At 41.7% G+C, this 23,032-nt stretch overlaps 1 protein-coding gene across 1 annotated transcript in view; it reads left to right on the top strand.

Annotated features, from left to right (window-relative positions):
• Positions 1 to 3,007: 3,007 nt before the first annotated feature.
• Positions 3,008 to 23,032, top strand: part of Hph (HIF prolyl hydroxylase) — a 92,433-nt gene continuing 72,408 nt past the window's right edge. The window contains exon 1 of the mRNA XM_069332279.1: positions 3,008 to 3,028. Within this exon, the coding sequence (XP_069188380.1) occupies positions 3,023 to 3,028 (6 nt within the window). The 5' untranslated portion in view covers positions 3,008 to 3,022. The remainder of the gene's footprint in view (positions 3,029 to 23,032) is intronic.

Genomic DNA, 23,032 nt, shown 5'->3' with positions numbered 1-23,032 from the left:
GCCTCGGCTATCACCTCATTATGTCCGGTCGTGATGGTCAAGTGGATTAAGGCGTCTTGTACATACCAGTTGCGTTGCTCCTGGGAGTATGGGTTCGAGTCACTTCTGGGGTGTGAGTTTTCAGTTATATATATATATATATATATATATATATATATATATATATATATATATATATATATATATATATATATATATATATATATATAATCCATTTATCAGTCATTCTACATACTTCTCCCACTAGTTGAGTTATCCTAACAACATTCTCCCTTCTGGCTCACAAAGGTACGCTCGCGAGGTAAATATTTACGGTCCCTTGGCATGTATGAACTTGCTAGGTTGGGCCACCACAGGTGCCCTACTGAGGTTGGGCCGCCACAGGTGCCCTACTCAAACAAGCATTTTACGTATTGTTTGCACGTACGCGGCCGCCACGCTGCAGGTACTTGACTTCAAATGCTTACGTGCTGTTTTCATATACTCAGTCCGTTGGTTTGCGGGGCTGGCGCGATGCCTGCACTCACGTATGCCGTGTTTTCCGGCTTACGTGCTTGCTGCTTTCACAAGCTCAGCACGCCGCCCACTGCCGCTCCAGCAATGTGTCTCGTTCTGGCCGATGCCTTCGTATTGCTTTCGAATATTGACTACAGTAGTCCCTCTACTGCCGACGAGCCGCACGTAAGCATCGGCATGTGAATCATGCGCGCCAGATAGGCCATGGAGCGAGAGGAGCACGTAGGCCAACTTGTACTGAAGATGATGGGTGGCCGGTGGTGAACAGTCAAGAGCCCCTTGGTAAATCACCCGTCTACCCGAGTGTTTATTCGCAGACGAGTGCTTGAGGTGGGGCTTAAGTGGCAGCCATATTTTAAGACAAGGCTGAGAGGCGCGCGCTTGTGAGGTAGTGCTTTTGTTGCGGTCTTGGCTCTCTTGTTCTACTCTGCTGCACACTCTTCTTCTGTTTTGATAGTTTTTGCATAGGTAATAAGAGGTATGTAAAGTGTTCCTGTTGAAATTTGAACATTACTGCCGACGTGCAATAGTGAGAACAGCGACTTTCTTGATAACTATAGCAGTTTACCCTCAATTGGCTTGGATTAAAATTGATTTTTACTGATATTAACTTAGTCCATCTAGAAACTGTATAACTTACCTAATAAGGATACTCTAACATATCCTTGTTTCTAAAGTGTGCTCTCTTGGATGACTTAACACACTTTCTCCGAAAACATTTCATCTTCCAATTAAATCTTGTCACGTGTGCCCTTTGGATGCCATTACATATCCATTTAGTGTAAACAAGGGCTACATCCATGGATATATATATTATGTACACTACAGACCATCAGAGTCAAAGAAGTTTATGTCTGTAGTGAGCACTGAGTGCAAGGAAGGTGCTATTGTTTCACTGCCTTCCAGGAATTATTTGATCAGTCAGCCTAGCAATCAAACGCGAGAATAGCCTACCACGTTGTGCTATACATAACCACAGCATGTATTCACAACTTTCAACTCATCACGTAACCACAAATAACAGAGAATAGTCAAACAATAAACAATTTACTCTAAATATTGACCAACTTGCGGTGGTTCCATCGGTCTGCCACAGCCAATAAATCATTATGAAAAACTAGCCTAGCTTAACAGGGAGTGATGAGCACAGCATGATACAGCTGTCACTCATATGTCAGAGTGAATGTCCTCACCTAACTCTTGAAGACCGACTGATCTCCCGTCACTACCAGATAATCTCCCGTCACTACCAGATAATCTCCCGTCACTACCAGATAATCTCCCGTCACTAGTATATGACATGCCGTCATTCGGACTATGTTCTGTACACTTACACTGAAGATTGCATTTGGACTTATCATTGACCAGGGAAAATTTTCCTGTTAAGTCTTGGCGGCCCAACCTGACCAGTCTGCACAATACTAATGTAGCAGGTCTGCACAATAATGATATAGCAGATCTGCACAATACTAATGTAGCAGGTCTGCACAATAATGATATAGCAGATCTGCACAATAATGATGTAGCAAGTCTGCACAATATAATAAATGAACGAGTCATCAGAGAAAGTATTGGGATGAACCTTGCAGGGAACTATTCATTATTATTACTGTCACAAAGAGATGATTTGTCGACAAGCATTTTAAATCTTTAAATCAAATCCCAGATACATCAGCGGTGTGCTGTCTGGATGAGAAATGCAGAGGCTACAAATTAGTATAATTTTATGATATGTTAGTTATCTTTAAAATTGCATACATCTTACTGATTTTCTGCTTTAAATTCAATTATATATTGTCTCCTGTATATTGTAATATGTCTCTTAATGTCGATAAATTGTAAAAAAAGAAAATTACTCGCCCATTTCGAATATTTGATTGTTTTACATGTCAATTATTTATATAAAATTTTGTTTATAAATAATACTAATTTGAAGCTTCGTAAAGGGTCTCATAGTACAGTTGGCTTTGTCCTCGACTCACAATTGCGAATTCCGGGTTCGATACCAGGGCGGGAGAGAAATGATTGGGCATGTTTCCTTTCATCTAATGCCTCTATTCACATAGCAGTAAATAGGTACTTGGGAGTTTGGAAATCGTTTTGTGAGGCTGTATCCTGAGGAAGATCAGTAGTTCGACCATAAGGGGATCTCGATACAAAAGAATATATATATATACAGGTTTTCAGTCCTCGATAAAAAGAATTATAATAATTAAAGGCGTCATGTTGATATCTTAAAGTAAACATTTGGCCTTTGTTAATAAAGTCGGACTGCCCTGTTATTGTATTATGATTCAAAACTTCGTAAAAGGCTTCATGTGCACCGTGAAATACTGTATTGTGATTCAAAGCTTCGCAAAAGGTTCAGAGGCGACCAAGATGGCGGGAGTGGAGGTTGATGGCGCCAGTCGGCTTGCCAGTCAGACCCTCCCCTAACTAGACACGTTTCCACACTGCGCCTCAAGAGAAGAGACGGAGGAGAGAGGAAAAAAGGAGAAAATAACAAATGAAGGTAAGTGTTTTGAGGGGGTTAGTCAGTTCCAGTGTGCTGGCGTACGTGCGGGCGTCACGTTCCTCCGTGAAGAGGTGCGTCCCTTCACCCCCACCACCCCAGGGCCAAGGGTGACGGTGAAGGGGGGTCTCCCCTCCCGCACTCAGGTGGGAGGGGGGCGGCCCATGCAAGGGAGGGGGGCCTACCCATGCAAGGGAGGGGGACTACGGGCTCACCATAGCCCGTGCTAGTTGGAACTTTTTGTTCCAAGTAGCGAATCTTAAACAACAACAACAAGGGAGGGGCCCCACCCATCCAAGCATGCATGGGAGGGGGCCCACCCATCCATGCATGCATGGGAGGGGGCCCTCCCATGGAGTGCGGACTTGAAATGTTGTTGCTAATATTTCCGTGGCACTGTGTTTGTTTTATTTTATATGTTGCTGTTTTTGTTGCCATTATTATTGTTTCTTACTTGTAAGTGCTACTATAACTATGATTTATTATTTCGATTATTATTTATGAATTAATTATATTATCAACATTATTTGGATAATGATTATAACCACTTACTATTACAATTATATATATTTGATTTCGATTTGAGTTTCACGGTGACACGAAGTCAGTCTACCAATGACAGTTTGACAGTTTGTGGGGGTGACAGAGCCCGTAGCGAGGACAGCTTCCTGGTTGACGACCTGACCAGTCAGAGTACAAGTGGGGGAGGCCAGAGAGTCTCACGTAGGAACCACTAGACCGGCTCATCATGGCCACTTTGCATCAACGTGTCAAGTTCCCAACCGATGTTTGGGTTGTGTTGGTGGCTTGTCTTTTATTATATTTAATAGTATTATTGTGAGTACATATATAAGTTCTTGCTGCTCGCTTAAAGAGAATGCGACCTAACCTTACTAATCATGGAAGCCCGACCTGACACAATCAAGACAGCAAGGCTTAGATCTAGAGAACACGACCTCTTGTAAACAAGAGAGCCTGACCTAACTTAACCAAGAAATCTTGACCTAGCCTATCCAAGAAAGATCCATTGATAGATCGCTGCCTAATTTCCGTGGCACTGTAACAGCCAGGTCTTTGGCTCCGATAGCTTGATTTACTCTAAAAATGAACCCCGACCTAACCTAACATAGAGAATCTAATCTGGCGTAGTTGAGGTAGATTAGATTTCTTACCTAACCTAGAGAATTCTGTCTAACCTAACCATGAGTATTCAATCTTACTTAATCGAAATTTCCAGCCTAATATAATGCAGTCCTCGGGCCAGATTCACGAAGCAGTTACGCAAGTACTTACGAACGTGTACATCTTTCCTCAATCTTTGACGGCTTTGGTTATATTTATAAAACAGTTTACAAGCATAAAAACTTGCCCATCAACTGTTGTTATTGTTATAAACAGGCTCCTGGTGCTTCGGAGCTCATTAACTGTTTAATAATTGTAAACAAAGCCGCCAAAGATTAAGAAGAGATGTACTGGTTCGTAAGTGCTTGCGTAACTACTTCGTGAATCTGGCCCCTCGTCTCGAGCTGTCACAACGTCAAAAAAGTTTTGTACTAAATGTAATGATGTAAATTGCCCGAACCTTACCTAACAGAGGACCCGCTAATAGAAAATGTGATATTTCTGTCAGTTTTTCAAGCCAATATGATTGATAGTATATCTTATTTTGGTCGTTGGGTATTTATGTGTCGAAATGAGATGTACAGTTGGAAACAGCCCAACCCTATATAATGAGACAGCCCAACCCTATATAATGAGACAGCCCAACCCTATATAATGAGAGCCCAACCCTATATAATGAGACAGCCCAACCCTATATAATGAGACAGCCCGACCTTATATAATGAGACAGCTCTACCTTATATAATGAAACAGTCCGACCTTATATAATGAGACAGCCCAACCTTATATAATGAGACAGCCCAACCCTATATAATGAGACAGCCCAACCCTATATAATGAGACAGCCCAACCCTATATAATGAGAGCCCAACCCTATATAATGAGACAGCCCAACCCATATAATGAGACAGCCCGACTTTATATAATGAGACAGCTCGACCTTATATAATGAAACAGTCCGACCTTATATAATGAGACAGCCCAACCCTATATAATGAGACAGCCCAACCCTATATAATGAGACAGCCCAACCCTATATAATGAGACAGCCCAACCCTATATAATGAGACAGCCCAACCCTATATAATGAGACAGCTCGACCCTGTATAATGAGACAGCTCGACCTTATATAATGAGACAGCCCGATCTTATATAATGAGACAGCCCGACCATATATAATGAGACAGCCCAACCCTATATAATGATACATAATTACATAAAGAGAAGGAAGTACTTGTTAGTGACGTAGGAGGTGCAGGGTAATAAAGAGCACCTCTTTCTAAGCCAGTACTCGGTAATAAGATCGGGCTGAGGAGGGTGGCGGTGGCATAATAAAGAGAGAGGGAGTAAAGGTGTAAATGTGTTAGTACAGTCATCACTACAACGTATAAGCTGTATTCTTACCTTCACATTATATTTTTACGTATTCCTCTTCTTGAATACACCCACCTCTTAAAAATACACACAGCTCTTATTTCATCTCATAAAACGTAGAAAAAAAATATATTCTTGAGCGTGAATCAGTTCTGGGAGTATTGTCTCTATTGGCCACTAACTTGACCCTGCACCCCCCCCCACCCTACTCCTCTTATATATCCTGCTTTCATTCTTCAAGAGGATCTCTATAGTTTTATTTGCCTTTGAGGAATTGCTTGGTATTTTTTCTGAACATTTCATTCATAATGTTTTCAAAGGTGGTTGATCGTGTGAGGCGTTACAGGTCGCTTTTATAGATAATCTATCATGGTATTAGTAATATAATCGCCTTTATACAGCACACAATTACAATATAAATGTATATTATATATATATGTATGTGTATGTATATGTGACAGAGTATGTGACCTCAAAACGCAAGAACTAGGAAAATAGTTTTAGTACTTTCACTTTGTGGGAAGCCTCGCTTCTCACAAAGTGAAACTAGTATATGAAGTAGTATAACGTTGAGAAGTTTGTTTTAAGTTTTGAGAAGTTGCTCAAATAAAACACCGTGATGAGCTCGGGAACGTCGCCAGCCAAGTACATGTTGGAGTATGTTATGAGTTAAGTCAAGAAGCCCTGTACGATATTGCAGTGTTGGTGTTATGACATTGGGAGGTTAGGTACTTACGTAATTAAGTCAGGAGAAAGGCAAAAGAAAAAGAGGTAGAGTGAGGTGATGGGTCAATAAACTATGCCAAGTCAGGTGACAGGGTAATTGGAGATGAGGTGACCATAGTGGGGCATGGCGTTTTGGGCAGTGACGCCATCTATTGGTGGCATTTTGGCGTTCCTATCTTGCTCTCACTCTCACGGTGGGTAGAGTGGTTCCTATCTTGCTCTCACTCTCACGGTGGGTAGAGTGGTTCCTATCTTGCTCTCACTCTCACGGTGGGTAGAGTGGTTCCTATCTTGCTCTCACTCTCACGGTGGGTAGAGTGGTTCCTATCTTGCTCTCACTCTCACGGTGGGTAGAGTGGTTCCTATCTTGCTCTCACTCTCACGGTGGGTAGAGTGGTTCCTATCTTGCTCTCACTCTCACGGTGGGTAGAGTGGTTCCTATCTTGCTCTCACTCTCATGGTGGGTAGAGTGGTTCCTATCTTGCTCTCACTCTCACGGTGGGTAGAGTGGTTCCTATCTTGCTCTCACTCTCATGGTGGGTAGAGTGAATAGTTCTGTTGTGTGTGTTTATGGTGAGTTGTTCTACTTTTTTATGTATAGCGCTTTAAGAATTTGTAATCTTACATTGTAGGCTTTGAAATATGCAAGTGTTTTTATTCAGCATTTCTCATGTTAGGATGATATCATGAGCTTGTCTCATGTGATTTTTAGGGACACTTAATTGAAGATGACAGGTCAAACGCCTTGTCAGCTTGGTCGACGTTATACCTATGTACTTAGTTAGAGTGAAGGCTACATTATTCTTACATGGAGGCCAGGTGAACATATATACCACGTTTGACTGCCGTAAAGGGTTCTCAGTTGGCATCGGGCTGATTATATTGAGGTGGTCAGTCGTCCTGATTGTTTTATAGTATATGATGATGTCTATGTTTTGGTTAGGTGTTGTGCTAATTACTCCTTTACGGATTATTTCTTTCATTATTCTTTTACCGGGGGGGGTGGAGGCCCGGTCGAGGACCGGGCCTCCACCCCCAGGAAGCAGCCCGTGACAGCTGACTAACACCCAGGTAACTATTTTACTGCTAGGTAACAGGGGCATAGGGTGAAAGAAACTCTACCCAATGTTTCTCGCCGGCGCCCGGGATCGAACCCGGGACCACAGGATCACAAGTCCAGCGTGCTGTCCGCTCAGCCGACCGGCTTCGATCCTAGCTGTCTCGCCCTGCCCAGGATTCGAACCCAGGACGTGCCGGTTGTGAGCCGACAACGCTGACCACTGAGCCACAGGTTACCGGTTCATGGTGGATCTGTGGTATAATTTTATACTAGTAGCGATGTTGTGGTTTCTGTTCTTGGTTCAGGATTGTACCACCGGTCCAAGTGTTGTTATAGTGGTGTTGATCTCGTGGTCACTATAGCCACTGTTCACCAGTACTTGTGTTATCCCGCTAGGGGGGTAGAAATAGCCTAAGCTACTCTATCCCTTTGAGATGTATTTATTGCTTATCTCAATAAACATACTTGAACTTATCCCGCCAAACCCCCTACTCTCTTGGCTCCATTCGGAGCACTGGGTAAGTGCTCGACGAATATAAGCGTTGAGAATACTGGCTTTATATCTTCGGGGGCGCTCACTCCTACGGCATAGGCATAATCTTTTGTTTGTAGGAATGGTATATACCCTGGTGCTTAGAGATGCTTCTGTTTTTGTTACTAACACTTGAGAGCAGTAACAACAACAACAGTTCCTGGATGTGTTAATAACAAAAACATCATTTGCTATAAGGTGGAAAAAAGAAAGCCTTTGTTAAGTGTCAATCTATCTCACAGTTAAGTGAGTTGTCACTCAGTGGTGTACCAATTTGTCATTTGTACATTAACCAGAGACTTCAGCTATTGAACCTTTGCGTTCTTCCATGAAACTCGTTATCAGAAACGCATTCTTAACTCAAATAATGTCATCTTCCTTTGTTATCATGTAGATTCTATAACTAAATTTATAATTTACAATAACATTAAGACTTTACCTAAATATCAATTTAGCTTTGGTGTCTTATCCTATTATCTTGAGGTTATCTTGAGATGATTTCGGGGCTTAGCGTCCCCGCGGCCCGGTCCTCTACCAGGACTCCTTTTTGTTATACATCCTCAGGATGTATATAGTAGCCCATAGCAGTTGTCTAACTCCCAGGTACCTATTTACTGCTAGGGAAACAGGGTGAAAGAAATTATGCCCATTTGTTTCCGCCTACGAATCATATGCGCCGTCCACTCAGCTGTCAGGCCCCTGTATCAATGTTAATATAGTAACATTGATAAAATTCGATGACGAACCATACAGCCCTGTAGAGTGTAGAGCAGTTAGAGGCAAGACTGTAACAACTGAAGATTACTGACCATGGCATCTGGTGTAAGACATGTCCTTGGACGGTAGTTACCATTCAACAGTCTCCGTGGTGTAGTAGTAAGACACTCATCTGGCGTTCCGCAAGCGCTTTGTCATGGGTTCGTATCCTGGCCGGGGAGGATTTACTGGGCGCAAATCCTTAACTGTAGCCTCTGTTTAACTCAACAGTAAAATGTGTACTTGGTTGTAACAACGATTCTTCGCGGCGGGGATCGTATTCCAGGGACCTGCCCGAAACGCTTTTCGTAATAGTGGCTTTAGGCATTGTATGTACTAGCTGCTCTATCTATAAATCTATCAATTTTTGTAAAACCTCTTGTATGTATGTACCTTACCTGAATAAACATTTATTTATTATTATTATTTACTCAGCGCAGAATATGGTGCTACGATTTAACACAGCGATCCTAGCGGACTCTCGGGCTGACCCAATATTTACAAGCCTCTCAATTACGTTTTGACAAATATTCATCATTTTCTAAGTCCCTGTATATCTTTTTTTGGTTACCAAAATCAAAATAATTTTTGTTTAATATTGTTAAGGTAATTATTCCCGATAGGAATACCTTGTGATTCCTATCACAAGGAAGAATTCTCTTGAATTCTAATAAGAAGATTAAGAGAAGAATTCTCTTCTGACAGTTTTTTATTTACTTATAATTTTTTATTTTTAACACATTTAGGTATATCTGCATCTGTACAGCTGCCCTAGACTATATGAAGGGGAGTACAGCATGTCAAAAAACTAGCTACGTGATGCTAAAAATCCCATCACACAGGATGATTAATCATATAGAGGCATGTGATAAGTAGTCTGCACTGGCAGACTCTGGGTGCATTATGAGGATATCATCACCAACACAAGAGTGAATAAGGCAGCAGAATAAGGATAAGGCATACTTTTAGTCTCCATCTCGCAGAATGGTTAGTCATACAGGGCTATGGGTTCAGTAGCCTGCACTGGCAAATTTTGGGTGCAATATAAGGATATCCTCAAGAACTCGAGAGTGAATATAATAATTGCAAAGCTCCAGAGAATGACGGAATATATTGACATTCAACTTATAATATATTATTTTGGGCAAAAATGAGTAGCTGCTATTTAAGTTGAACACTCAAACAAAGGTATGGGCGTGCTAATTATGACCTTTTCAGGCGAACTAGGATGTAAACGTGTTTATAACGACGACCCTCGCAGGCCGCAGAGTTCTGCCGTCCTTAAACAAGGGCTTGGCGTACAGGTCCCCCTCCCCACCTCCCCGGAATTGACATGCGCAAAGGTATGAGGCTGCTGACGACACTGTTTCTCCCCCACCTCCATGGCTGAGCTGTGGTGCACTCACTAGGGTAGGCACCTCCTAACAAAGGTGTTCTTGCAGCATTCTATAAACTGTACACACACACACATAACTCAAAACAAATATGTCTAGTGATAGGCAAAATCTCTGCATGCTGATCTTTCTGGCAAATCATGCACTAGTCTCGACCCCTCTGCTGATAAATAACTATTCTATATAATGCAGACCTCACGTATCTAAATTATCAAACCTAAATTCTTAATAATGTAAATGTTTTTACGAGATAATGACAAAAATATCGGTGTCAATAACACAAATTCCAACTGGGTGGTGAACGGCATCATGCGAGACTATAGTTGCTTGACGTCATGCCCTTGGCAGTATTGAGCGGTGGGAGGCACAGTAAGGAGCCGGCCTAGTGGTGCTTCACTGTCATTACACCCCCCCCCTCCACACACACACACACACACACATATCTATGTGTGTTTGTAATGTAGAATATAAGAGCTGTTACCTCTTGTGCCGATCACTCTCACTGGTCATAGAGTTGTTATATGTGGAGTCCTCCCACATATTACAACGGTTTCATAGGTTTTATTTATTTATTTATATACAAGAAGGTACATTGGGTTTGTGAGAATACATAGCATAGTATTTACAATCTTGTAAAGCCACTAGTATGCGCAGCGTTTCGGGCAGGTCCTTAATCTAACGGTTATCAAACTTTGGCAGACTTTTGACCTTCGGCAAGATTTTTCTGGTTGTTACGCCCCAGTCTTCGGCAGTGTTGCACCGGTGGGGGGAGGGGGGACTGTCACCTGTGACATGACCTGTAGCGTGGTCATCTGTGGCGTGGCACCCTTGTTGGCACTGCTCCAGAAGATGCAATAGTGAGGCAGCGCCGGGTGACATGACCTAGCATTGGTCACTTGTGGTTGGTATATCCTGCTCATTGGCAGTGTTCCCGCCAGGGTTATGGCGCGGCACCTGTCACGTCTGAACACATCTTTGTCTCTGTCAACCTGAATGCCTGTCTGTCTCTCTCTTGGTGTGTATGTGCTCACCTAGCTGTCCTTGCAGGGTTGAGCTAGGCTCCAAGCCCCGCCTTCCAAACGTCCTTGGGTTAGAGCAGACTCATTTATTACAATTTTATATAATTTACATATATAATTTTCAGTCGAATTAACTTCTACGTCTGACCTATTCAACATATTCAACACATCTTTCTCATCTTTCAACACATCTTTCTCAACATATTCAACATATCTTTCTAATCTCATTTTTTCTTGCAATGTATCTGTTATCATTTTATTAATTCTGCTAGAATATACCTACTTAAAATTATCTGTTAGATTAAGGACCTGCTGGAACGCTGCGCGTACTAGTGGTTTTACAAGATTGTAAATACTATGCTATGTATTCTCTTTAACCCAATGTACCTTCTTGTATATAAAATAAATAAATAAATAAATATTGACAGCTCTAACACTATAAAAGTTCTTTCTAACATCTCTATGACTTATTTGTGTCAATATTTCATTATATGACTCCTCGTTCTGCAGTTGCTGGCTTTGAACAAGGCTGCTTTGTCAACTTTGTCAAATTCTAGTAGAATCTTATGTTATCATTTCCCTCCACCTATGTCTCCTTTCTTCCAGTGTAATAAGGTTCAGTTTTTTTTCGTAGCTCAATCCCTTCAGCTCAGGGCAGAGTCTCTTTGCATATATTTTAACTTTTTAAACGTTTCCTTGTCATCATTCAGGGAAGGGTTCCATAACGGGGGGGGGGGGGGATATTCACGCGTGGGTCTCACCTTTGCTGTATATAGTACCCGGAATGTCCCTTTGTCCAAGTTTCTGAAGGATGGACGGACGTTGGGCAGTATGCCATATGCAGCTGCTTTTATTCTGATAATGTGGGATTCTGGCATCATATTTGGGGTTGTCCACTCCCCAGGCCTTTCTCCTTTTCCGATACACGAGGCTGCTTACCTCTAACTTGAGTAGGAGTCTATTGTGTGCGACGATATCCAAGACTTTCTGACACTTTGATTTCTGTCAAGTTATTGTAAAACTCCAACAAGTTTGTCAGGAAGGATTTTCCTTTACTTACCTAATTGTGCTTGCGGGGGTTGAGCCCTAGCTCTTTGGTCCCGCCTCTCAACTGCCAATCAACTGGTGTACAGATTCCTGAGCCTACTGGGCTCTATCATATCTACATTTGAAACTGTGTATGGAGTCAGCCTCTACCACATCACTTCCGAGTGCATTCCATTTATTAACTACTCTGACATTGAAAACATTCTTTCTAACGTCTCTGTGGCTCATCTGGGTACTAAGTTTCCACCTGTGTCCCCTTGTTCGTGTCCCACCCGTGCTGAAGAGTTTGTCTTTGTCCACCCTGTCACTATTACCAGCTGATGTTTTGAGACAGAAGTTTGCTGTTCTAAATGCTGTACTTTGTCTCGGATCACTCTTGTACCTTGCGGGGGGTATTTGTTAGTAATACAAGTCTTTTGTTGAACGGTTATTGTCCGTCCCTTGTACATTGTCACCACATTAGCATCACCTCTACACCCGAGGCCACTGAACGACACCTCTACACCCAAGACCACTGGACGACACCCCCCTACACCCAAGACCACTGGGCGACACCTCTACACCCAAGACCACTGGACGACACACCTCTACACCCAAGACCACTGGGCGACACCTCTACACCCAAGACCACTGGACGACACACCTCTACACCCAAGAATACTGGACGACACCCCTACACCCAAGACCACTGGACGACTCCCCTACCCCCAAGACCACTGGACGACACACCCCCTACACCCAAGACCACTGGACGACACCTCTACACCCAAGACCACTGGACGACTCCTCTACACCCAAGACCACTGGACGACACCCCCCTACACCCAAGACCACTGGACGACACACCCCTACACCCAAGACCACTGGACGACACCCCCCTACACCCAAGACCACTGAACGACACCCCCCTACACCCAAGACCACTGGACGACACACCCCTACACCCAAGACCACTGGACGACACCCCCCTACACCCAAGACCACTGGACGACACACCCCTACACCCAAGACCACTGGACGACACCCCTACACCCAAGACCACTGGACGACACCCCTACACCCAAGACCACTGGACGACACCCCTACACCCAAGACCACTGGACGACACACCCCTACACCCAAGACCACTGGACGACACCCCCTACACCCAAGACCACTGGACGACACACCCCTACACCCAAGACCACTGGACGACACCCCCTACACCCAAGACCACTGGACGACACCCCCTACACCCAAGACCACTGGACGACACCCCCCTACACCCAAGACCACTGGACGACACCCCCTACACCCAAGACCACTGGACGACACCCCTACACCCAAGACCACCCCAGTGACACTCTATGTGTCAGGAAGAACATTTAGGTTGCCAGCGACCAACTGCTTAGAAAGCGTGATCAAATAATGACAAATTATTTTCAGATGAGCGAGCAGTAAGTGACAAATCAGTATAAGAATGTGATCCTTTTAATGGAAAATCTTTGCTATGAGACCTTAAGTTCAGTTGTGAAATAGCTTTGAGTTTTTCTACTCAGTTTAAGCTAAATAGAAATTTCAGTCAAAGCTATCATATATTCAGATCACACATGTGAAGATAACAGGTTAAGATCACACATGTGAAGATTACAGGTGAAGGCCAAACAGGTGAAGATCCCACATGTGAAGATAACAGGTGAAGGCCACACATGTGAAGATAACAGGTGAAGATCCCACATGTGAAGATAACAGGTGAAGGCCACACAGGTGAAGATCCCACATGTGAAGGCCACACAGGTGAAGATCCCACATGTGAAGATAACAGGTGAAGGCCACACAGGTGAAGGCCACACAGGTGAAGATCACACATGTGAAGATAACAGGTGAAGGCCAAACAGGTGAAGATCCCACATGTGAAGGCCAAACAGGTGAAGATCCCACATGTGAAGGCCAAACAGGTGAAGATCCCACATGTGAAGGCCAAACAGGTGAAGATCCCACATGTGAAGGCCACACAGGTGAAGAACCAATAATTGTGGATGTTTGTAGTAAACAGACTACAAAGTGACTACAGAGGTCGCTTCTGGTACCAGCGCCAGTACCTTCGTTCACATTTGATAAGAACACCATACGATCACAGATGGCGCTGAAATGTGCAAATTCTGGAAATAAGTCAGGTTGGTTATGGAGTCCAACTTAAACAAAAGTAACTCAGTTACAAGTACACAACTAAAAGTGTATACGTTTGACAACTGTAGTTAAATTAGGTAGCCTAATGTTTCATTGTAAGTAAAATATTAGGTAGCCTAATGTTTCATTGTAAGTAAAATATTAGGTAGCCTAATGTTTCATTGTAAGTAAAATATTAGGTAGCCTAATGTTTCATTGTAAGTAAAATATTAGGTAGCCTAATGTTTCATGGTAAGTAAAATATTAGGTAGCCTAATGTTTCATTGTAAGTAAAATATTAGGTAGCCTAATGTTTCATTGTAAGTAAAATTTATTGATGGTTATAGTATTGCTATAACAATATAGAACAATTGTAAATACATGCATCAAACCAGGCTGAACTTAATTCTGAACTCCATTTATCATGACACAATGAGATCAATTTTCCCTGTCTAACAAACAGATAAATTGTAAACTTTTTAAATTAAGTTGCAATCTACATCTACGTCGCTGTTTAATATGGTTTGTGCGGATTTTTTACGAATTGTTGATCATTGTTAAAACAATTTGATGCAGCCAGACTGTAAACTCAGCACAATATGGAGGCGGCAGAGACGGATCACAAAAATCTGTCTCCACCTCCCAGGGTAAACTAAGGTTACTGGTGTTGTTTACAGGTGTTGGCTACGTCATTAAAAGAAAGGTGAAACGCCATGCAACCTCTGAAAGAGTCAACTAACACAACACTTGTACCTCCTATTAGACTGCTTTACAGGAACTTCTTTTCGACGGCTCACAAAACGGAGGAAAGGGTCCTGAAAGATATTGTTAATAGGAACGTTATCCCTACAGACAAAAATCAGAAGATAGAATTGACGATTTACTATAAAACCAAAAAAACGGCCAACCTACTCATGAGAAACTCTCCAGACACAAAGCAGAACGCTTTAAAAGAGACCAACGTCGTCTATGCCTTCAAATGCCCTCTTGGGGACTGTAAGCCTCAAAGAACTCAGTATATAGGCAAGACAACAACATCTCTTTCCAGGCGATTAACGATACATAAGCAACAGGGCTCCATTAAGGAACATATAATCTCTTCCCACAACCAGACCATCACCAGAGAAGTCTTAACAAACAACACAGAAATCATCGATAGATACAGCGATAGCAGGCGGCTTGACATCTGCGAGGCACTACACATCAAGAAGTCAACACCAGCAATCAACAGCCAATTAATGCACAACTATATTTTACCCACTTCAAGACTCTGCACCAATATAGAAGCATAAAGAAATATGGGTCAATAGGCCCTTTGCAGTTACTTTCATTCTTCCCTTTAATTTTACCCAATTTATACCCATTGCACCATGTTCTGTCTTGTGTTGAAAGTTTGCTCTATCTTGTGTTAAAAGTGTTGTTCAAATTATCCAAAACTGTTGTAACATATAACCTCACCCAAATGCGGGTATATAAGATGAAAGCTGTTTAAATGATAGCATAGTACAACTCTGTTTAGTGTTTGCAGGTTATAGTTGTGTGTGTGTAAACTAAAGTCTTTGAAAATGTAATAAGTTATTACGAAACGCGTTCAAATGTCACGTCAGACTAGAAATAAAAATGATTTTTGGAGAATTGATTTTTCAATTTCATCGATAGTGAAAAGAAACAAAAGAAATATTGAGAAAATTCGTGTTAGAATTATTAATCTTACTTTTTCGGTCATATTTAATAATATATGTTTACAAGAAAGACTGCTACCAATATATATATATATATATATATATATATATATATATATATATATATATATATATATATATATATATATATATATTTATATATATATATATTTATGTATATATATATATATATATATTTATATATATATATATATATATATATATATATATATATATTTATATATATATATATATATATATATATATATATATATATATATATATATATATATATATATATATTTATATGTGTGTATATCACGAAAATAAACACGTGATTAAGAATGTGACAATGTCAGACCACGGAGGAAAATGAAACAGGAATTTCCTTAAGTACTTTCGTATATTAAATACATCTTCAGAAGGAATGAAGAATACATCTATACATAATAATACATCTATGAATTAATAGATGATACATCTTAATACATCTATGAATTAAATACATCTTCCTTCTGAAAATGTATTTAATATACGAAAGTACTTAAGGAAATTCCTGTTTCATTTTCCTCCGTGGTCTGACATTGTCATATATATATTTATATATATATATATATATATATATATATATATATATATATATATATATATATATATATTTATATATATATTTATATATATATATATATATATATATTTATATATATATATATATATATATATATATATATATATTTATATATATATATATATATATATATATATATATATATATATTTATATATATATATATATATATATATATATATATATATATTTATATATATATATATATATATATATATATATATTTATATATATATATATATATATATATATATTTATATATATATATATATATATATATATATATATATATATATATATATATATATATATATATATGAGAAAACTCACACCCCAGAAGTGACTCGAACCCATACTGCCTGAAGCACTCTGCAACTGATGTACAGGATCCCTTAACCACTCGACCATCACGACCGGACAAAAAAGGATGGTAGCCGAAGCTAATTCCCCATCCTCCCGCCGGCACTCTGATGGTAATCTTGGGCATCTATTCTAGCTTGCAGATATTGCACAGATATGCTGTGCAGATATACTGTGCAGATATGCACAGTAAAGTCCACACTGTGGCCTCTATGTGCACCTGTGGTCAAGCCTGCAACACTGTAGCTCTCATGTGCACCTGTGGTCAAGCCTGCAACACTGTAGCTCTCATGTGCACCTGTGGTCAAGCCTGCAACACTGTAGCTCTCATGTGCACCTGTGGTCAAGCCTGCAACACTGTAGCTCTCATGTGCACCTGTGGTCAAGCCTGCAACACTGTAGCCCTCATGTGCACCTGTGGTCAAGCCTGCAACACTGTAGCTCTCAAGTGCACCTGTGGTCAAGCCTGCAACACTGTAGCCTTCACGTGCACCTGTGGCCAAGCCTGCAACACTGCAGCCCTCATGTGCACCTGTGTCAAGCCTGCAACACTGCAGTCCTCATGTGCACCTGTGGCCAAGCCTGCAACACTGCAGCCCTCATGTGCACCTGTGTCAAGCCTGCAACACTGCAGCCCTCATGTGCACCTGTGGCCAAGCCTGCAACACTGCAGCCCTCATGTGCACCTGTGGCCAAGCCTGCAACACTGCAGCCCTCATGTGCACCTGTGTCAAGCCTGAAACACGTTTTAAATCAACCCGTAACCCAATGAGTAAGTAGATTAGCATTCAACACAACTTGACATAACTTGGGCTATATCATCCCATTAAGGATACAAAATATCTCTAAGAAATTATTAGAAATCCCTAAAAATAAAGCTAATATACTGTCCCTCTCAGATTACATTACTGGTTATCATCAACTCCTTAATAATGCAGTTTCCACATATGTGAATATTACACAATTTACTCGGTCACTTTATCTCAAATGATCTTACAGTCGTCGTTAAATTTACAATCAATTAGTGCCTTATGACTATCAATTATTAATAAAGTCAGTCTGAAAATATAACTTAGTTACAATCCGTATACATTCAGTAAGTTGTCAAATTCCATAGAAAACTGTAATTTAAGGATGTTTCCTTACAACCTCATGTACGGAGTTTGGGACTGTGGACAGGATAATTGAACTCCGGCTTAGTAATTATATATCATCCACACAAGCTGAACTGCAGGCCATTCTGGCGTGTTTGGAGGAAGTACGTCATGACGACAAAAATGTTTTTGTATTTGTCGATAGCCGAGGAGCACTGGAGTCCTTAAACAGTCGAAACCCAGTCTTCATGTCTATAGTTGAGGATTGTAAGAGAAGAATAACTGAGATACAGCTGAAAGGTCATAGTGTGAAATTCATGTGGATTCCATCTCATGTTGGAATAGTGCTCAACGAGGTGGCGGATGACTTGGCCAAACGTGCCACATCAAAACCACAAATTGACATTGAATGTGAATTCACAATGAGACAAATAAGAAGCAAAATCAGAAATATTCAGGCACAGGCAGGAGTGGAGAGGAGAGGGATAATGTATGAGAGAAGTCTAACCATGCAACACTACATGTATGTGAGTCAAAACACCCATTTCACTTATGGTAAAAGGAGAAATGCTTGGAGTGACTCTGTGTACATGCGGCTCAGGCTTGGGTACAAATATTACTGGGAATATGGGATAGGTGTTCATGATAATGACACGAAGTGTAAACTATGTGGTATGTTAAGGTCTCACACCCTGGCCCATTATGTTCTTGATTGTCCGTTGATTAATGTATATAGAAACACTGAGATAAGGACTGTTCCTGAGCAAATAGCCTGGATGTGTCACAAAGGAAAGGTTGATGATATTCTTGAGAGATATAAGAATTTTGCACCAAGACTGTAATATTTTGTTGAATTATCCGTATAACTAGGTCATAAAAGTATTTGTGTACGTCTGATACCATACCACTTGTGAAGGAGGAAATGTACATGTTTATCTCTCAGAATGTTTGGTAACAGGTTTATTGTTTGTGATGTGTGTCTATGTATGTACTAACACATTGTACTGAACGGGGTGAGAATAGCTTGAGCTACCTCATCCCTTTGTGTGTATTTTACCTCAATAAACTTATTTCAATTTCAATTTCAATTTCAATGTACTGTCACTAGGCTACACTCTCCAGTCAGCGAAATACACCACCATGGTAATTACCACTTAATACCGGTAGCATCGTAGCACGTCTTATAATCAATCCTTCTGACCAGCCTTTCCTCTATGCTTAAGCATAAAGTACCGTGAACAAATCCACAAGGGCCGTGACGAGGATTCGAACGTCTTTCTTAGCAATGCTGGGTGCTCCTATACTCTAGCCACACTTATGATCCACAGTTAGCAAACTTAGATTGTTCCAAGGTACATATTTGCATCTCAGGAGTGACAGGTGCTTCCTACGTGAACTCAGTCGCAGGAATCGAATTTCAATCTACAACTTCTTGCATATGTCTCACGAAGCAGCACCTGCATATGCAGGCTCCGGCGTACTCCCATTGGCTGAACGGCCACCTTGTGAGCTCTTATTGGCTCTTCCAAATAAAGTCCTTCCTGATTGGCCGGCTTTTTATTTCAAAGGTACAAGTGTATTGTGAATACTTGAGTATGTGTGAATGGGGATGTAGGTGAGGGTGTATTAGTGTGTGGGATGGGAATGTGTGTGTGGATATTGGTTTGGTTATGAGCTTGAGAATGCGTGTGTGGGATCAAGTGCGGATATGGAAACGGTTACATGAGTGTGTTTGTGTGGATGATGATCTTAGTGCGGGTACAGGCGGGTTTTTTTTATTAGTATTATTTTCTACCACAGATGTGGCCACACATTTATAATGCTAACCAGCATATATACATTTTCTTCTGTCCCCCATGGACAGGGTTAGAGAAGTGTTAAACATATAGTTCAAGGGTTTATTGAACAATCAACCACAGAAGGTGATTCGGTGCTTTCAAAATGCTAAGCTAACCTACATACGTAAATACATAGATACACAGATTTACGTATGCCCTACATAAAGTGTTCGATGTGTCTTGTACATAGTGTCATTAATGTGCATTTACAAAGGTGAAATGTAATTCTAATCAGCTTCCTTATATACTTTATACACATACATATACATACACACACACACACATACGTACATATACATATATATATATACATTTATAAATACATTTATACACACACATGCATTCACATACATTTGTCTCTTTTTTACTCTGACAGGGTGAGATAGCTGATAGAGAAACTAGTATGCAATTAAGCACTTAATCACTGAAGGTGATGAAGGTGCTTTTACAAGCTCAGATTATATAGTTACATCACATACATACACTATAGAGAGGCGTGGGTTGTAGGTACGGTTACAGGTGTGTGTGGGTGGAGGTTGTGGAGGGTGGGAAGAGAGGTGCGGACGTGTTGATGGCCACATACCTGGAAGCAGAGGTGGGTGGTGCTGGAGAGAACACGCGACCATCTCACTCACTCCCCCGCTGAGTCAGGAGCCTCAAGGTCGTTGGGTACATTTTCCCCTGCTAGTCAGGGCTGTCGCTCCCGTTCACCTCGCTGTGTGCTTCCCAACCATGCCACCCCCCAACGCTGTATTATTGTCGTATAATATAACGTCCGGGGGTTGAAATATTGTGTATTAACTCATTCGGATGATGGCGGAAGAGGTACATGGTCGGTTAAAACTTGGGAGGCAGCAGTGTACAGACTGAAATCATCAAGGATTAAAATGGGTTGATAGATGTTAATCTTTTTGTTTGAGGAGCTGTTCATTTGAGACTGTTAAGCAAGTCCCAGCTGTGTCTGAGTACAAGTGACAGGATGAACAACGCAGCGGGTTTTCTTCCTATTGGGGAGTGTTGTACATGCTGCTATGGTGGTGTGTCCACTCACAGGATGAGTGGCGCTGCCCAATACTGTCACTATGGCGGTGTGTCCACTCACAGGATGAGTGGCGCTGCCCAATACTGTCACTATGGCGGTGTGTCCACTCACAGGATGAGCGGCGCTGCCCAATACTGTCACTATGGCGATGTGTCCACTCACAGGATGAGTGACGCTGCCCAATAAACTCGCCCCTCGGGGCAAAATTTAAATGACAGGATGTAAGCAGTGCGTGATGGAAATATCCGAATTGTAAACGTCTGTGTAACATATATCGTAGAGTCACGTTTTCGGAGCTAAAATACCATAAACTTAAACGTCCAGGATTACATTGCCTACAGTTTAATTGCTATTGGGTTGGAGACGACCTACATTCTGCCAGTAGTGCAAGGTCAGGGCCAACGGTTCTCCTCCGTCTAGCTCACCCCGCGCCCGCTCCTCCTACACTATATGCAAAAACAAATAAATCCTAAGTTTAGATACACATGTCTACAATCTTGTACATATTCAAAAGCCACATAGCAACAAATATATAGCCTACATAGACCTAGCTTAGGTAAGGCTTGGCTAAGTTAGTTTTAGGTACACACACACACACACACCTGGGGGCCTGGTAGCCTGGTGGATAGCGCGCAGGACTCGTAATTCTGTGGCGCGGGTTCGATTCCCGCACGAGGCAGAAACAAATGGGCAAAGTTTCTTTCACCCTAAGTGCCCCTGTTACCTAGCAGTAAATAGGTACCTGGGAGTTAGTCAGCTGTCACGGGCTGCTTCCTGGGGTGTGTGTGGTGTGGAAAAAAAAAAAGTAGTTAGTAAACAGTTGATTGACAGTTGAGAGGCGGGCCGAAAGAGCAAAGCTCAACCCACGCAAAAACACAACTAGTAAACACACACACACACACACACATACCAGGTTGGGGGCCTGGTAGCTTGGTGGATAGCGCGCAGGACTCGTAATTCTGTGGCGCGGGTTCGATTCCCGCACGAGGTAGAAACAAATGGGCAAAGTTTCTTGCACCCTAAGTGCCCCTGTTTCCTAGCAGTAAATAGGTACTTGGGAGTTAGTCAGCTGTCACGGGCTGCTTCCTGGGGTGTATGTGTGTGGTGTGAAAAAAGTAGTTAGTAAACAGTTGATTGACAGTTGAGAGGCGGGCCGAAAGAGCAAAGCTCAACCCCCGCAAAAACACAACTAGGTGAAGACACACAAATGAATGAATGGTCCAACAAATGGCTAATAAAGTTCAACCCTAGTAAATGTAAGGTAATGAAACTAGGCGGTGGAAACAGGAGGCCAGACACAGGATACTGAATGGGAGACGAAGTCCTTCATAAAACGGAGAGAGAGAAAGATCTAGGAGTTGATATCACACCAAACTTGTGACCTGAAGCCCACGCAAAAAGAATAACATCTGCGGAGTATGCAAGGTTGGCTAACATCAGAACTGCCTTTAGGAACCTGTGCAAGGAATCATTCAGAACCTTGTATATCACATATGTAAGACAAATCCTGGCGTATGCAGCTCCAGCATGAAGCCCGTACCTTGTCAAGCACAAGACAAAGCTGGAAAAAGTTCAGAGGTATGCCACTAGACTAGTCCCAGAACTAAGAGACATGAATTACGAGCAAAGGCTGTGTGAAATACACCTTACGACACTGGAAGACAGAAGGGTAAGGGGAGACATGATCACTACCTACAAAATTTTCAGAGGAATTGACAGGTTAGATATGGATAAACAGTTTAACACGGGTGGTACTCGAACAAAGGGACACAGGTGGACACTGAGTACCCAAATGAGCCACAGGGACGTTAGAAATAACTTTTTCAGTGTTAGAGTAGTTAACAGGTGGAATGCATTAGGCAGTGATGAGGTGGAGGCTGACTTCATATACAGTTTCAAATGTATATATGATAGAGCCCAGTAGGCTTAGGAATCAGCACAACTAGGTGAGTACACACGGTCGGGGCCTGACGGCTGAGTAGACAGCGCTCGAGATTCGTAGTCCTAAGGTGGTACCCCTTTAGGTTTTTTAGTAGACATTATAGAGGAAAAATAGATTGTTAACAAGGCAGATTCCATGTTATAACCCCAACTGCTTTACACCCTTACTCCACTCAACACCCCAGCTCAACACTGCAGATCACTGTGACCCTCAATGATCTGTCAGTTAATATTGGGACTGG

This window comes from Procambarus clarkii, chromosome 27 (genome assembly GCF_040958095.1).
Source record: "Procambarus clarkii isolate CNS0578487 chromosome 27, FALCON_Pclarkii_2.0, whole genome shotgun sequence".
Lineage (NCBI taxonomy): Eukaryota > Metazoa > Arthropoda > Malacostraca > Decapoda > Cambaridae > Procambarus > Procambarus clarkii.
The sequence above is the reverse complement of the archived record's forward strand: the minus strand, read 5'-3'. Positions and strand labels throughout refer to the sequence as shown.